Genomic DNA, 18,145 nt, shown 5'->3' on the forward strand with positions numbered 1-18,145 from the left:
TCTGACCTTCATGCAGGCGTGAGACCAAAGCAAGCCTTGTGCCACATGCACAGAGCTCGGAACTTCATGCAGGCGTCAGACCAAAGCAAGCCTTGTGCACCAAGCACAGAGCTCTGAACTTCATGCAGGCGTGAGACCAAAGCAAGCCTTGTGCAGCAAGCACAGAGCTCTAATCTTCATGCAGGCCTGAGACAAAATCAAGCCTTGTGCAGCAAGCACAGTCTGAACTTCATGCAGGCGTGAGACCAAAGCAAGCCTTGTGCAGCAAGCACAGAGCTCTAATCTTCATGCAGGCGTGAGACCAAAGCAAGCCTTGTGCAGCAAGCACAGAGCTCTGAACTTCATGCAAGCGTGAGACCAAAGCAAGCCTTGTGAGTGAGACCAAAGTAAGTCTTGTGCACCAAACACAGAGCTTTGAACTTCATGTGGTGTTCCACATGAAGCCAGTGAAGTGAGTGCAGGGCAGGGGAGACATGTGCTCTGCGTCCTGAATCATACACCAGCTTGGCTGCCGTGTTTTGAATTATTTGCAATTTGTGGAGCAGCGTTTTAGGTAGCCTCGAAAAAGCAACGTTGCAAAAGACCAACTCTCTAGGCTCGAATGTGTTTATTAGTTGAATGCTGTGTGGAAAAGCAAAATAGTTCAGAAATGTCCTTAGGGACGTACTTGGAGAAAGCATGGTCTAGAGATCGTAGAGGTGTGGCACTCAACGTTGGGTCCAGCCAGACTCCTACTTCCCCTACTTTCTGGGAAGGAACTGGACAGGTACCAAGAACTTTTGGCCAAAGTTCCTCCAATCCAGGTTTTAGTAATGGGGCTTCTTCATAATCCTTACAAACATGTTCTTTAACATATCTTAAGGACAGAGACGAGCAGATAAGAATCTCTGACTTTTGCACTTTAAACTTAAGCCTGTTACAATGCATCCAGAGACTAATCTGCTCAAGGCAGTCCTTTAGGTCGACCATCTGTTGGACATTGGAATGATCGAAGCACAAAATCCATTGGGTATCGTCTGCATAAATATAAAACCTGGCTCCAGAAGATCTAAATAAATCAGCCAGAGGTCTCATGTACAGACTGAACAACTGTGGACTAAGGGTAGAGCCCTAAGGTACTCCACAATAGAATGGCGTACTTGCTGATTCGAAGGGTGGAATCACGACCGTTTGCGTTCTGCCTGTAAGAAACAAGGTAAACCAGTCTAGAGCCTTGTCTCTAATAACCAGGTCATTTAGGCCATGATGAATGTATTTATTTATTTATTTATTTTGATTTATTTATTTTATTGAGCATTTGTTAGGCGCTTATACCACTGAATAGTGTTTCAAAGCGCCACAAGGCTAAATGGGAAGGGTGCAGGGGAAGAAACAATGGCAAAAACAGTAAAAGTAGTGAGAGAGGGGGAAGCAGAGAAGTGGGCAAGTGCTGGTGTAGGGCTCGGGCGGGAAGTGCTAAGGGAAGCCAAGGAGGAGAACCCCAAGCTAAGTACAGGTGGCTCCCATGGGTGGGATGCAGAGCTGCCAAGCATGGGCCTGGAAGGGCAGTGCAGTGGGTAGAGGGTGCTGCTATCGACTGAGAAGAAGGGCCTGGCATCATGTGAGATTCACGAGGATAAGGCCCCCAGTCACAGCGGCAGTGGGGTGATTAGCAGGGAAGGGAACGAGGTAGAGAAGAGCATAGTTTTGAGCAGTTTCTGGAACTTGAGGAGGTCCTGCTCAAGTCTGAGAGGGGCAGGGAGGCTGTTCCAAAGAGCGGCTCCAGCCGAGGAGAGAGACTTGCCCCCCACACTTTGCTTGGAGAAGCGTTTGACAGTCAAAGAGTTGGAGTAAGAAGAGTGTAGGGCTCTAGCAGGGGAGTATTTAGGGAGGGAACGTTGGGGATAGCGTGGTCCCAGGCCCCAGAAGGCCTTGTGCATTATGCAGAGGGTCTTGAATTTGATCCTTGCAGCCACCGGGAGGCAGTGGAGAGATTTATGGGCTGGAGAGATACGGTCCCTAGGTTTGAGGCCAAAGATAAACCTATTCTGGATTAGTTTGAGCAGCGAAGGGAGGAAAGGGGGAGATTGAGAATAAGACTGTTGCAGTAGTCTAGCCTGGAGAGGACCAGAGCTCTGGAGACATTGAGCTTCTGGGGGAAGGTGAGGAAAGGAAGAATGCCTCTGAGGAGGTGGAGCTGGAAGTGGGACTTTTTAGTAAGGTCTATGATGTGCGGGATGCAGAAAGAGCAGAATCGGGTGGCCAATGGTATCAATGGTATCAAAAGCAGCATCGAGGTCTAACAGAATTAGCACCCCTGCTCCTCCCTTGCTCACCAGCCACCTAATGTCAACCATGACAACTATCAGCACACGCTCAGCACTCTTATTTAGCTCAATTGAGGCAAGTGTGCTAAATGCATGTGGTATGAAACCAGTGGGTACCAGTAGCAGGCAAACCCTCTTGTGCCAAACCCACAATGCACTGGCACCTTGAAAAAAAATCGAAACATTATTTAAATTCAGGGTTCCTATTAATATACAATTTACAACCGCTTCGAAGCTTATTAAATTCACTGTGTGACAGCTCACATCAATGGTAGCAAATGACAAGGGAAACAGAGAGCATGCTTTCTCTGCATGGATGGTACAGTGGTGAGAAAGGTTTGATACACCATGTCTCCTCTTTAGTCCCATGCATATTATGTCATATACTATTCGGTGAGGAGCCCAGCCTCAGAATATTAAAAGTTGGGGGGCATCAAGGCAATAAGGGGAGGGGGATATGAGAGAGAAGAGGAGAGAAGGCTGAAGGCAGTGAATATTTCAGAGGCCTACTAAGGCAGCAATGTCTAAAATCTGAGGCAGGTCTGATGAATGTAGTAACACGGTGCTGGCACCAGCGTTGTAAAATTGTAGTGGACATTTTGGGCACAGCTGGCAGTCGGGCAGTTGGGTGGTTGGGCGCACTGGGTAAATAGGAATCTCGAAATGATTCTCACCGAAGCCCTCTTTCATACCAACTGATCCCCATCATTATGTGGGCAGGTTTTAATATGGGTCCAGAAGACAGAGAAGTTATTAGAGCATTGGTTGTCAGCGTATCATTGTGACGACGAGGGGCGTTGAGCGGTCCGTGCTAACGGTGCAGCACCGGGTGTGATTGTTCCATGATCCGTCTCCTGTCACAGGCCGTCCGGAACACTTTCCTACATAGGAGAGGGCCTGCCCCGCGCTCAATTTGCTACATCAAGCTGCCCAACCTGATCGCACTGCCCGCCCCGATCATGCACACTGGCAGTGCAGGTTCCTAATTTGGCTCGCTGTGGTGATGAATGTCTCTCTCCCTTCACACTGTGCACTGTTCTTGCTGTGTGCATCCAGCGACCCAGGACACATAAAGGAGAACACAGAGATTCCCTCCATTCAAGCCGTGCAGAGCACGCTACAGCAAGGACCATGCTAACACATCAGACTAAGGATCCATTTCCACTACAGCCTCCTCAAGCTTTTGACACTACTGATACAAGCCATCTGGGTCACTGATGGCCATGCTGGATGCTGCAGCTTTACTGTATACATCCAAGCTTTAGGCTTCTCAAGAGGACAAAAGAAGCAGAAGCATTCTTATTCTCTCCGTAGGAGCATCAGTCCATTAAATCATTCGCATTTGGAAAAAGGTACTTCAAAAGCCAGGCACTCTAGAGGAGATTCTACAAATACCCAGAGCTGCAATGGCCATCGCCCACCAAGTTGAGAACATGGAAGAAGCAAAAACATCATCCACGCCTACAGTACAAGCCCCTGTGTTACAAATGACCACAGAATTTTCTCCACAAAAATAAAATAGGAAGACATGTTTCAGAGATGGTTACGATTTCCTGTGTGAAGCCCCCTGACCATCCATGGAGCAATCCTGCACCACCTGTGACCGGGAAACCACTTTAGAACAGTCTGTGGAGCCTCAGGAATATCACGGCTATCTGCTTTTAAGATAACCTCGAAATCGCCATTTTTCGAAGTTCCCCACCAGAGTATTAACCAGAAATCCCTCTATAACTTTCTCAAAGAATCATCAAGATACAAGATGGTACAGCTATTCACCAGATTAATATCGACCATGCCAACCTCTGAGAGAAATCCACTACTTGCAGGAAAGAGCATCATCTGATATTGAGGTGGACTTGTCCTACGACAAGAATAGATGCAAAGGAAATGTGTTTGCACGGGGAAATGAAACAGCAATAGTACACTGCCTAACACTGTTGTTAAACATAAATGTAAATGACAACCTCAAAGAAATCCTAATTGGCACAGGGGCCACAGTGAATGTCATTGGAGAACAAGAATATGGCAAACGGCCACATCCTCCTTGCCTCCATCTGTCAATGGTGGACATATATCCCTATGGATCATTAACACCACTAGCATGCAAAGGCTGGTTTTCAGGGAACTGCTCTCACAAAACCCAACCAGCCAAGATATACATACATGTGATCAAGACCGCTAGGCGTAGTGGCTGTATATTAAGTGCCGCGGCTACACTTCAAATGGGTGACGTGCATGTGTGATGTTTGTCCCGTAGTTCAACACTATGGAGGGATTCCCAACAACATTCAATAGCATGTTGAGGAGGAACTACGCTCACTCATCAAGCAAGATATCATTGAACTAACATCTCTGGCTTCAAAAAGGAAAAAAACGTAATGGGAATCATTTATTTCTGAAGTCAGTGACTTCCAAATGAATTCATTTCCACTTGAAGTCCTAAGGGCTACCCCCCTCGGATATGGAGAAGCTGAGACCTCCGCACCGCGGGGTGGTCGGGGGGGGGGGTGGTGTGTGTGTGTGTGTGTGTGTGTGTGTGTGTGTGTGTAACAATATCTATACAATGGTGCGGTACTTGCACAATGTGGATGAATGAGCTGCATGATGTATTTGGGGAATGTGGGTGATAATGTGCTATAAATGAAATGTTGATCAATTCAATTCTAAATAAAGCTCTTCAAAAAGGTTGTCAACATTGTTGTCCTGTCCCGTTGGAGAGAAGATCATCCAGCCCTTGTTTTATTGCTTGCACTTTTGTGGTCTTACTCCTGCATTTTCCATTACAATTGCTTTAGTACACAGCCCTGAATGCAAATGCAAGCCTGCATAAATTGCTGAATCATGGCCATCGACCACGTGCAGGCTCTGTTACTAGACTAAAGGTCTTTAAAATGCATCAAATTACACCAACGGGAAACCTCATAGGGCCTGCCAAGAGAGGCTCTGTGGGCGTTCCCGAAAGTCACCCCTCAGTTGGGCTTTAGATGTGTCAGGGACAGAGAATAGAGCCTTTAGATTGTCCCATTTCCTGAATGGGAAACTTGTCCAGTCCTTCTTTCCATTCTGGTACTTGTAGTTTTGTTTTCCCCATTCCAAATGCAAAGCCAAACTGAGCTGGGTGAGATAACACTGCGTGTCACCAGCTCCCCATTTTCCATGAACATGACATCACATAAACACCTGCTGCCCAGACTCCCCGGCAATGGGACAGCTGTATTCTAGGGCAGCCAGTCATGGGGTGCAACACAGGAGAGCGCCACTCCAGCCAAAGACCCTCCATCCAGTGGTGCATTTAGGTTTTCTGCTGCTCTAGGCACAAATAAGTGCATGCGCCTCCAACATTACTCCACCTCTGCCAGACTCTGCACCTTCACCTGTTTCCACCACTTCAACAAACTCTGTTCACGATGTCCAAACTACGCCCCTTCCCCGCCATTTTGTCTCCCTAACATTATAAGGGCGTGTTTAAGGTCGCAGGGATTAGAACGTTATTGCTTCCTCTCTATTAATTCAAGCCTGTTATCTTCTATGCTATGTTAGTTGAAAGTGTTTTCCGATCTCTGCTGTCCAAGCTTTGGAGAAGGCAGACTGGTCTACAGTTGAGCGCACCAGAGGTAATTGTTACGGTTAATTGTCTACTTTTGGTGAAGTCCAAAAACAATCTTTTATAGGAAGTGATGAAAACATCAGCTGTCTGCCAACTGGACACAAGTGAGTGAAGGTTGGAAGGAGGCATTTTGGTTTCAATACTAATATATGGCTTCTCTCACAAATTGCCTGCTGTCACTGTATGAGAAGCACCTAGACTGGTCTGTAATATGAATGCAAAATAACTACATTCTTAGATCCCGTCTTGGCAATTGGTAAAGTTTACATATGAGATGTTTGCAAGTGATACAGCTCCATCCCCATGATACCAGAAAAACCCTAGTGTCGCAGACCTCCTAGCCCTGTGAGATGCACTCAGTCTGTCTTTGTTCCTGCGTGTATACAGAGTGCACTGTGGGTATCCCCCCGTCTAACCTCTGCTTTTTTTTGCAGACCAGTTTCACTTCAAGACATGGATCCTGCAGGTACTTTCAATTACAAAGTGGGGGAATTCCGGGGTGTAGAGCGTCGAAATGAGCATAGGTTGATCTCTTCTGGGGATGCTAGAAGAATTAGGACAGAATGAAGAGAGCCCCTCCTCCTACAGCCTACGCATGACGCCCACCTGTTCCTGCAAAAGGGGAACAAGAGCCACGGGGACTTTCCAGACCAGGATGTGGCTAGCCTCCATGTTGGCAGTAGGCCTGTATCATCCTGGCCTCTGTACAAGGCAGCCCTTGTTTTCAGGACCGCCTTGTTGAGGCCCAAGGGATTGTGTTTGTAGTGACCCCGCCCTATCTTTGCACTGACAGAGTGTTTTGTAGAACATTGCATACAGTTTGGAGAATTCTTTGGTAAGAAGCCCCTTCTGCTTGGATTTATGGGGTTCCCTAAAACCCACCGTGCACACTGCCTGCAACACCCTCTAATAATCCCCTTCTCCTGCCCCGTGTATATTTTTCGACACCTTTGGAAAGGGAGTTTCATAATTTCGTTTCGAAACCAGGCAGTTTTTGCTTGCTTTCTTTGCAACTTTTTTGAAGAAACACATACCCCGTTTGAGGTGATGCTAGAACAGCTGTAAGAGAGCAGGGTACAGCGACCTACTCTACTGGTAACCCTTTCACAGCTCTTGCTGCTCCCTATGACTTGGTGCCCAATTAAGGAGCTCATATTCCTCAATTACGTAATTTGGCAGCGGAAGCCATTTTGTGTTGACACACATATAGGCGGATCCCCGCCACCAAATATTCAACATTTGCACGGCCGAGTGCAAAAGTGCTGGGCAAAAGGCAGCATACACGTGTACGCTGCCTTTTGCCCTGCACTTTTGCACTCAGCCGCGCAAAGTGAGTAAACGCTACCTGGCATGCCAGGCTCACATGGCAAGCAGCACTCACAATTACAATTACACGCTGCACGACATGCATGGCAGAAAGAGTGTACAATGGGGTTCACCTGCTTTATGCTGATGCATACAGCAGGCGGACTCCATTGGGATCGCCAGGATTTGCTTCGGCATGACAATTCCTGCTGGAGCATTTGTATGGCGAAGAGGATGGAAGCCGGCGGAAACGCACGTTGCGTTCCACCACTCCTCTCCAGCCTACAAATAATTGAATATGTGGCGTTGGCTGACTGGAAGGTGTTAAAGCCTTACTCAAGGCTTTTACACCTTCATTCACGTTACGCCACTGAAGAACATGAGCTCCATAGTGAGGCAGTTCTTGACTAGCTTGCAGGTGGCTAGGGCCTGTGCTATCGCGCACTGTTTTCTCTTAGGCGCTAACATAATCTGGAGTGTCCCGTGAACTGCCTTTCTCCACATAGTTTGAAAAGCTCTCTCTTTCTCTTCTAGCACGAGAAGCAGTACTCACTGCAGGAGTACTTACAGCGCCTCCCCGTTTTCGCCGCCAACAGGAAGAGAGTGGAGCAACATAACGCAGAGAAGCACAGCTTCCGATGTAAGGCGCTGCTGGCAATCTATGCACATGCCATTTGTACTTGTATTTCTAATAATAAATAATAATGTATTTCATATATAGTGCTACACACCAATAGGTCTCAGAGCGCTGAAATAACAGAAGACATTATTATCCCACAAAGTGGCACTAGATTTACGACTCCAGAAGGATGAAATGCTGATTTGCCCCTGCCGGGATTCAAACCAGCCCAGAAGGCTGCCCATAGATATCAGGGGCGAGCACTTAGCTCACTGTGCTATCTGACCAGCATTTATAGAGTAACAAAGGGTTTTTCCCAGAAATACTTACAAAAGCAAAGAACAATCATCAGGCAGTCCTGAATCAAGTGCCAGACTTAAGAGAGACAGGTAGTGAGCTATTGTGGAAAGGGACTGTCCATGTACTGTGTAGTTAGGTACCGGTTAGATGGGGCTAGGGGTGCAAGCAAGGTGAATGCAACTAGAGGGTGATCCAGGCTGAGAAGTTGGAGCTTTAGTGCATATGTAAAGGAGTGAGCGGCAGAAGAGTCTTTAACATTTGGAGGAAAGACGGCCCAGTGGTGTGGTGCAAGGATGGGGAAGGCACGGAAGCCAGAGGACGTGCAAGGTAGGGAGGGCACTAGTGCAGAGGTTGCGTGAAGGAGAATAGAGAGAGATTGCGTCCGCTTGGTTGGCTGTCAAAAGATCATGCTTGGATTTGAGAAGAAGCAGAAGGAACTTGAAGAGGGGCAGATTCTTTTCACGGAAAGCCAACCAGCAAGCAGGCAGGGATTGGAGGAAGCCAACCAGAATGCAAGCACGGTTTGGAGGAAGCCAACCAGCAAGCAGGCAGGGTTTGGAGGAAGCCAACCAGCATTCAGGCAGGGTTTGGAGGAAGCCAACCAGAATGCCATCAGGGTTTGGAGGAAGCCAACCAGCATGCAGGCAGGGTTTGGAGGTGGGAGCAGGGTAGATTGTAGAGTGTACGGTGGCAAAGTTGAGTATTTTGACACGCAGGGAGAGTGAATAAAGGGAAGGCCAAGGAGGAGTATGGAACAGTAGTGAAAGTAACTGATTACCAGGGTCAGTATAAGACTTTTGATAAAATTGTAGGTGAGGAGGGGCGAACGTTCCTGTTAACAAAGAGGTCAATCCTGGGCTCAGTAGCTTATAAAGTAGTGTAGGTTGTGGTCGCTGTCCAAAAGGACTCCGAGGACATCACTGCCAAGCTATACCCACACACTTGCTGCACAGTAAAGGACTGCTGTTATTCTATAGACGTGTAGGTGTGGCAAGCTAGTATTCGCCTATTACTATGCTTCAAACACATTATCTCAGCATGCTACTGCACCACTGCTATTCTTTACACGCATAGGAACGTCACTATTAGTCAGAAGGGCCAAAGTGAGCTAAGTGCACGTGTTGCCCTGCTACATGCATGTACGCATTGCACGTTCACTCACTACTACCATTGTGTACTTATGCACATAGCATTAGAGCCCTACTGCTATGCTGTACACGCACATCCTTGTTGTGCCATAAAGTGCAGCTGGCATCCTTTTGCACTGACATGTTTGCTCGCTGCACGGTTATGCATCACTGATATGTGTTTTTTTACACCACTGTGATTCTACTCAAGGATGTGCTCCCTGTACCATGCTCCCACACATGCAGTCAGTGCAAGTTAGGGTCCTACCATCTCACATATGCATGTCGCACACTACGGCCCTATGCTGAGAAATATGCTTTTTTATTCTGTTCACATGTGAAACCTCTTCTTTTTCAGTGGGGCTCAACCAATTTTCAGATTTAACATTTGAAGAATTTAAGAAGGTGCACCTGTGGAGTGAGCCTCAGGTAACCCCTATAGATGTGTGTGCTCGTGCAGTCTGTTGATTTAAATGTGTATTAGTGCATCTGTCTGTCTTTCTGCTTGTGTAGCTGTTGGTATGTCTTTAGCTCAATAGTGCTGTCTCCCCACTCTTCCCTGCTGTACGCACTCCCCTTCCCCTTGGACAACCAGGTATGACCCAAAATGTACCTGGGACAAGCATCTGCCCGGAAGAACACTACAGTGATAGCTAGTGGCGTAAAAGTGACCATTTACTAACGCGCTTACTCTGTAGGTATATATGTATTTAGGAACCTGCTATAGGTTTTCTGTACCTAGCATTGGTTCATTCATGGTCACATGTAATGGTATCGTACCTTGCTATGTGCCAGCTTTATACTCTATGCCAAACCATACAAAAGGGCTCCATGTAATAATGGCCCCACAAAAATGTCGCCTGACAAAAAAGTCACCGTTTTTTGAGGAGACATTATTACATTGAACATGCGGGTGACAGCCCCGCAACCCCTGTTTTTTTTATTTAAATGGGAGCTGGGGAAATCTCCCCAACCTGTCCCCATACATAATGTCACCATATATAATGTCGCCAATGGCTTTTCCCGGCGACATTATGTATGGGGACATTATTACCTGATACATACAAAAGGTATCATCCTAAAACCAATGCCAACAGAAACCATTGTAACCAAGGGCAACTGAGCCCATAATAAAGGAAGACACTGCAATGATTAACCTTCCATGCATTTTACTGCTTAACTGTATCCTACATCCACAAACAAGAATGGCCCTCATTACAACACCGGCGCTAAACCATGGCGCTATTAGCACCTTGGTTGGTGCCGGTGTTGTAACGGGTCCGCCATGGTTCAATGGGGAATTACCACCCCATTCCAAGGTTGGCGGGGCGGTAATTCCCCATTGAACCATGGCCCTTCCCCATTCCCATTTTCGCCCCATAGGGCATGGGAATGGGGAAGGCGCTAAGTACGGTACCGCAAATTGCGGCACCGTAATTAGCACCAAGGTGCCTTTGCGGGTCCCTGCTTTAACGGCTGGTGTAGACCAGCCGCTAAGGTCGGGTCCTGCAAAGGGACCTCGTAGTAAGGTGCTAAGTGTTTAACGGCGCTGCAGCCTTTTACGGCGCTGTTAAACACTTAGCGCCAGGGTCGTAATGAGGCCCATTGCACTATTTTCATGATTAATAATTAAAAGTGTTTTTTATAAATAACTGAATGGCTGCTGTTTTCTGTTATAGAAGCAATAGTGTAAGGCCCCGGCGAGGCCACAGTAAGCACATAGCCCTCAGCCTGCAGACCTGGAACATGCACATGATGGGCCTCATTCCGAGTACGGCGCTAACCAATGGCGCTATTAACGCCTTGGTTGACGCCGTACCCGGACCGGCAGCGCCTTGGTGGATGGCGAAATTACCGCCCCATTCCAAGGTTGGCGGGGCGGTAATTCCCCATTCACCAAGGCTCTTCCCCATTCCCAAATGAGCCCCCATAGGGCTCAATGGGAATGGGGAAGATGCAAATAACGGTGACCGTTCATTACGGTCACCGTTATTGGCTTGGAGGCCCCTTTGCGCCCTCGACTTTAACACCTGCTCAAAACAGGCGTTAAGGGCGAAGGCGCAAAGGGAACTCGGAGTATGGCGGTAAGGGATCACCGCCACCGGTCTCGTTACCGGTGGCCGCTATCCCTTAACGCCATACTCGGAATGAGGCCCGATGTCTCTTAGGGCCTTTAGACTATGTACCTCAACTGAAGCCAATATTTCCAGCCCATACATACTGGATCCTCTGTCTATGTGCACAGCACTGTCCAGAAGAATGATTTCATTAAGGATGGGTGTCTTTGTGACTCGGGTGGCCCCTGACAGATTACCAGTGAAATGTGATGCTCAATGTTGGACATTGATCGATGGTCTGTGACTAGAGACTCTGATTGCTGGCCTCTGATTGGTGGTTTCAAGTTAACAAGCAAAACACACAGTACAGCCATTGGCTCTCAGGCCTGCTTGCATTTGGGGTTCGCAAGAGTATGCCTTGTCTAGAGGCACTTCATTAAGGTTCTTCTTGTAATTCTAGTTCTGGTCTCCACAAAAGGTCCTCTGACTCTGGTGGCATGTTTTATTTTTCTATCTTGAAAGTGGTTCCTTGCTAACAGGTCCACTGCTTCTTGTCCTCCTGCCCATTGGTCAGGAACTCTACTCGGCTCAATCTTCATGACCTTCCACGTGCGAATTGAAGTCTCCTCATTGGACTGTTCTTTCATATTGTTTCTAATCAAGAGATCGTGGGCCTGACACCTTCGCTCCACAGAAGCATCCAGTTAGTCTGGCCTATGTTCCTATGTTTCAGTGGTGACATCACACCAATTCCTGATTGGTTGCCTTCTTTGTCCACCCCAGTATGATGTTTGGTTGTATTCACACATTGGGCTCTGTGATCCTTTGGTGAATGCATACGAAAATTAACATAGAAATGAATACATATAATATGAAAAAGAAATGCACAAACAAAAACATGATGAAACTGTAACCTGAACCCCATCACCTCTAACAAAAGTTAGAGATAACTAAGAATAGGTCAAATATGACAGGTGCGACGAAAAAGGGTTTGGTGCAGATCGCCTCACAGATTCTTAAAAATAGGAAGTGGTATCGACACAATTCCAGGGCTGAAGAAAGCTCCATGTGAGCAAGAGACTCAATACTCTGTGCTGCTAGTAGGAAGGAGGCCACCATTCTAGTTACACTAAGGCATAGACGCCACTAGGAGTATTGTCTGTTTTCCACTTGTCTCCATAGTTTGGGTCTTCTCTGTTGGTTACACGATAAGTCACTCTGCGATCTGTTTAGGAATGCTGCCATTCTGTGCTTGCCCCGCTCCCTCTGTGCATTTATTGTTCTGGTCGGAGTATCTTGCCAGAAGTCTCCTCATTCTCTACTCTAATCCGCCTCCCACCTTGAGGCACAGTCAAGTGGCGGTCCTCCAGCTCCTCCCTGGTTTCCTAGCCATGTGTTAGGCTACGTTAGTTCATTATGCAATGCGGTGAGGGGATGACAAGGGCAGCGTAGAAGGCAGCAAAACAGATAAGACATGGAATGTTGGTTGCTTGCAGACCACTGCACCAGCCGGAGGCCACCTCGAGTCCAAGGGGGATGCCTGATGTTGTAGCTGGCATGTTGGTTGATATAGGGAGGTTAAAGGCGAGTGTGAGGTACCATACAGCCACTTTCAAGTTCTTTGAGATATTCTGTGCATGGAACAACAGAATCCAGAACAAAGCAGAGCTCAGACAATAGCTGTAACCAAAGTGGGCATCAGTGCACTAAACGGGTCTGCTTCACGCTTCCAGGCCCTCCAAATGTCCAGTTTTGCCTTGTCCTACAGGGGGGGATAGTTGGGTGACTGTGAGGACGCTGTTGGGTGAGGGTGCAGGGGTGGACTGGCTTATAGGGAACTCTGGAGATTTCCCGGTAGGCCTCTGCACCTTGGGACCCTTTTGTGTAGATATTTCAAAAATGTTCCATAGGGTTGGGCATGCTGAAAATGTGTAATATGGGGCCACTTTGAAAAATGTTTCCAGGGCCTCTTTTGGTTCCCAGTCTGCCACTGAGAGGGTGGACTTGTCACTGTTTGATCTGGAGCTGTGCTGCTTCCCTCCCCCTCTGCCAGGCTGCGTTACATATCCCCTGCTCTGGTTCCTTCATGGTCTAGACCAATCCATCTGGAGCACGCATAGGGATTTCTCTTGGGGCATCAGAGCGTGTGGGCAGTAGAGACGTGAAGGTGTCCTACAGTGTATGGAGCTCATCCAATAGGTAAGGGAAAAAGTCCCTCAACTTTTCGGGTTTCAGTTAGCTGGAATGTAGCGTGATGGGACTGTCCTGGGCACCAACAGAGTGAAGTCATTGGACTATCCAGCCTTGTCTTTTTGTCTCCTTCACTGTGTGATGTTTCCCTCCTTCACGTCTGTGTTTCTAAACCGCAAGAGGAATTGGTGTCTTGGATTCTTCTACCTCTGGATCTGATTCGAGATGTTTCTTGTTTGTAGAACTGCTCGGCCACCAGAGAACTGTCCCTTCACAAAGGTGGGTCCTATCCAGACTCTATCGACTGGAGAAAGAAAGGAAACTATGTGACACCGGTGAAGAACCAGGTATGTTATTGAATAAGACAAGCAGGATGTGCTGGGGCAGAGCCATGCCAATCTGCCAGAGAAATGTCATGCCCCCAGTGGCAAGGAAGGGGACTGGGCACCTGGTGCACACTCAGAAGGAGAAAAGTGCAAACATGGGCACGTTGGCTACAGTAAAAAAGTAAGTTGGTTGTGCCACTAGACCAAAGAATAGGAAATAGTATAAAGAGAAATTGCTTACTTTGTATTCAACTTGTACGGCTGCTACCAGTTCTGGGCACATCTAAAGATCACTCAGTGTGACTCCCAGAAAGTGAATGCTACCAAAATGAATGATATGCTATGAGTTCTCTTGAGCACAAGTACTACCAGGAGGCCCCTCAAATCATTTCCAAACTAGCCTGCTACCCGGTATACTACCGGGGTTTGGGCCTGCTTAATTTAACCTAATCTGCCCTGGAGCAGCTGGTGAAGAGAGAGGCCATTGCACACTGTAGCCACCAGTATTAAGGAAATGCAGTCACCTATGGTCTCGGAAAATTGTGGGACAGGAAGACATTTCTGAGAATAGGCACAAAGGACAAGGAACACATAGCACTGAAAACGACTTCAAAGCCAGTACTGGCCACCAGTAAGTGTGCCTGATTGGGGACAAGCTGTCCCGCCAGTCAGAGCCGGAAATCAGCTCTGTGGGTCTCCAGCATAACCTTAAAGAAACTATAGCTCTAGTACTCCCTGATTATGTCTGGAGGAAAGAGATAGCCATGTTTCCCAAGGACCTTTACATAAAAGGAGCATGCAGTAAAAACGTAATTGCTTCAGGGATAATTGTGTCTCTTCCAGCACACCAACATTCTCAACAATTGTTATCAGGGTGGGCATTTGTAGCGGGGTGCCAGAGCTCAGCCTAATGCCCGACAATTATTATGTCAATTGTCAGGATTTTTAAAAGCCAGTTCTTTGCAACAATTGACTGGCAGGCTTGAGGCAATCGCTTAAATCTTCACAACGCCCACAAAGCAAGTCAAAGGATGGGCTCGGGGTGGGCTCCAGAAGAGTAAAGAAGCATTGGCAAAACGAATGTTCTTGTCTTTTTTTTATAGTGCATATATTCTCTCGAATGCCATCATAAGCCTAGGCACTGTCACCATATCCCCACTACCACCATATGATCTATTTTGCCATCATGTGCTTACCATGTGCAGGATTTTGCCATCAAATGTCCTGGTACTCCCTTGGCAGCTTATGTTGAAGGTTGGTGTAAGAGGGGGGCAATGGCAAACATTAGGAGGGAGAACAGGGGGAAAACTGTGAGAGCGAGGTGTAGGGCACATGAAAAATAAAGTATAAATGAAGAAACAGTGAATATCAAAAGGTGTTGTGTATAACTCACGGGTGTAATTGATATGACTAGTAATTGATATTACAGTATCACCCCTCAAATAATGTTCTTATCGTCGAAAGGCTACACGCTAAAATAATAACTACCCTGAACATGCATGGTTTAAATTGCAGACAAAAAAGGAGCACTTTGATTAAATATTTACAGCATATCCCAAGTCATATTACTTTGGTTCAGAAGATGCATATTGTTAACAGGAAAGGTCATATGTTTCTAAATGATGTTTTGCTTCTTCGGGGCAGTTATATCAGCAGCAACTACTGCATACCTAGCAGGGCAGGGTGTGAATAGGGTATATAAGGCTTATAACATGTCACCTGGAAACAGGGCCCCTGAATACTTGTTCATGGGTGGATGGACGTGCTCTTGATAACTGTAGAGGGGTTCTGTAGCCCCAGTCTCAATGACAACACGACTCTGAGCACCTCACTACATATTATGTGCACATATTTAGAGCCATATATTTTGGTAGGGGATTTCAGCAAAGTTGTATATTGCCCATTGGATTAAGAATGCCAAAAATGTTTCATACAATCCGCTTGCCCCCCTTTTGCAGATGAACAGCATGGTTAGGGAGGCCGCCCCTTGGCACCTGGTCAGCTGGTGGTGGTGGTGGTGGTTGAACACTCTGGATAGATAGGCTGGGGCAAAACTGTTTGTTGCTTTGTAAGACACCACTCTGAGTTGTGCATAATCATCAGCCAATGGAGTGATTTCCTTGCAGTGGTCCAGATCCTTCAGTCAGAAGATGAGGTGGCAGCCTACTTTTGAGCTCTCTGCATTTTTGTGGGAGTTTGTGCCAGTCGCCTCCGATATAATCTTTTGGAATTGCATGTGGGATGTCTAAGAGAGTGCATTGTCTGGAGGCCTTTCATTAAGGTTCTTCTTGTGATTCTAGCTCTGGCCACCTCGCCAAGGTCCTCTGCCTCAGGATGCATGTTGGGGAAGAAGTATTGAGACTTGGTCCGCTGCTTCTTATGGTTTGTTGGAGAAGTATTCAGACATGGTCCTTTTGCTCAGGCGGCTTTTTGGAGAAGAGGCATTGAGGCATGTTCCTGTGGCTCAGGTGGTTGGTTGCATAAGAAGCATTGAGAAATGGTTATATGCCTTAGGCGCTTGCTGGAAAAGAAGCATTGAGACACGGTCCTGGGCTCAAGCAACTTTTTAGAGAATAAGTATTTAGACATAGCCCTCGGCCTCAGGCGGCTTGCTGGAGAAAACATTTTGAGACATGTTCCTCTTGGTGAAACAGCTTGTTAGAGAAGAAGTATTGGGACATGGTCTTCTGGCTCATGGGGCTTGCTGGACAGGAAGTATTGAAATATTCCCATCTGGTAGAGGTGGTTTTCTTGAGAAGATTATTGAGGCATAGTCCTCTGACTCAGACGGCTTGTTGGAGAAGAAGTATTGTGACATGGTCCTCTTCCTTGGCTGGTTTGTTAGGGAAGAAGTATTGAGGAATGATCTTCTGCCTCAGGTGGCTTTCTGGAGAAGAAGTACTCAGAAATTGTCCTCTAGCTTAGGCAACTGTTGGTAAATAAGTCTTATATTTTATATTCTCTTGTTCATTCTTGGAAATGGTCCTTCGCTGGCAGGTCCACTGTTTCTTGGGTTCCTTCCCACCAGTGAGGAACTTTGCTTGGTTCAAAAGCCATCTTCTTCCATGAGTGAACTGAACTGAGAGTGTCATAGGCTTGTCCCCATTTGTGGGGAACAGGGAACCTTCTCAACCCGGGGTAGGAGGCCTACCAAGGTTTTCACCAGAGCCGCTCCTGCCGCAGAGGCGGGGTGAGGTAGTTGGGGGGCCCAGTCTTTGTCCTATTGGACTGCTATGCAGGGAATCGTTAGGATAGGTTTCCACATAGAAGAACCCTGGAGAGAGTAAGATAGAAAAGGCTGTGGCCTTTAGGCCGCCATCGTAGATAGAGCTGTAGACACTTGGTGTTACCGATCTGTAGTTGACAGCCTGGGTTACAGAGAAGCCTGGACTAGGCAGGTGGCAAGCCAACGGGAGATAAAGGCCAGCCTTTAGTGTGCTACATTTAAGTCACATACTGTCGAAATACCAAATCTTTTAAGGCATACAAAATAAACACCCTTGTGTCATCCTTTGAAGTCTGGGTGTTCCTAAAGCCGTCTGTGACAACTGCTCTTTCATATTGTTTCCAAGCAAGTGCAAGTATGCCCTTCTTGTACAGAAGCATCCTTTCAGTCTGTCGCAAGTTTCAGTCTGATATCACACCACTTTCTGAATTGCCCCTTCTTTGGCCACTCTCCTATCAGTTTCTTTTGTTTTCCTCTTATTTTCATAGTTTACGCCCTCTTGGCTGGTTACCTGGCAAGTGATTATACAGGGTTTGTACCTTTTGCAGGAGATGTGCCATTATGTGTTTGCCTTGCTGTCTCCAAGCATTTGTTGGTGTGGTCTTAGTATCTTTCTGCTGGTCTCCTTTCTTATCTATTTTAAACCACCTCCCTTTCTAAGGCCACGTCAGGTGGTCCCTTTCCCAGCTCCTCTCTGGGTTCCCTAGCCAGTTCTTAATTTGTGGGGTGGTTGCCAGTGCCCAACACCGGCACTCTTTTTTGGGCACCGGAACTCATGCGGAGCCAGCGCACGTGCCATTGCTTTATTTGTTCTCCCACTTCGCTTTGCTTCAATTATAAATCATGGGGCCTCATTACGAGTTTGGAGGCAGCCATGGTGCTATTAGCACCATGGCTGCCTCCAAACCGGACTCCATTACTGGGTTCCTGCAATGGGGATTTACAGGGTCATTCCGACATAGGAGGACCCGGTAATTCCTCCTTGCAGGAACCATTCCCCATTCCCATTGAGCCCCCATAGGGCTCAATGGGAATGGGGAGGGAGGTAATAATGGGCACATTACAAGTGGACCATTATTACC

The 18,145-nt window shown here is 47.2% G+C and overlaps 1 protein-coding gene across 1 annotated transcript in view; it reads left to right on the top strand.

Moving 5' to 3' along the window:
• The window catches only part of CTSH (cathepsin H), a 130,142-nt gene that overhangs the window by 27,166 nt on the left and 84,831 nt on the right, over window positions 1-18,145 (top strand). The window contains exons 2-5 of the mRNA XM_069624183.1: window positions 6,348-6,379; window positions 7,753-7,858; window positions 9,623-9,693; window positions 13,754-13,858. Coding sequence (XP_069480284.1) covers window positions 6,348-6,379; window positions 7,753-7,858; window positions 9,623-9,693; window positions 13,754-13,858 — 314 coding nt within the window. The remainder of the gene's footprint in view (window positions 1-6,347; window positions 6,380-7,752; window positions 7,859-9,622; window positions 9,694-13,753; window positions 13,859-18,145) is intronic.

Source organism: Ambystoma mexicanum, chromosome 11, assembly GCF_040938575.1.
Source record: "Ambystoma mexicanum isolate Mex_15411 chromosome 11, UKY_AmexF1_1, whole genome shotgun sequence".
NCBI classification, from domain to species: Eukaryota; Metazoa; Chordata; class Amphibia; order Caudata; family Ambystomatidae; genus Ambystoma; species Ambystoma mexicanum.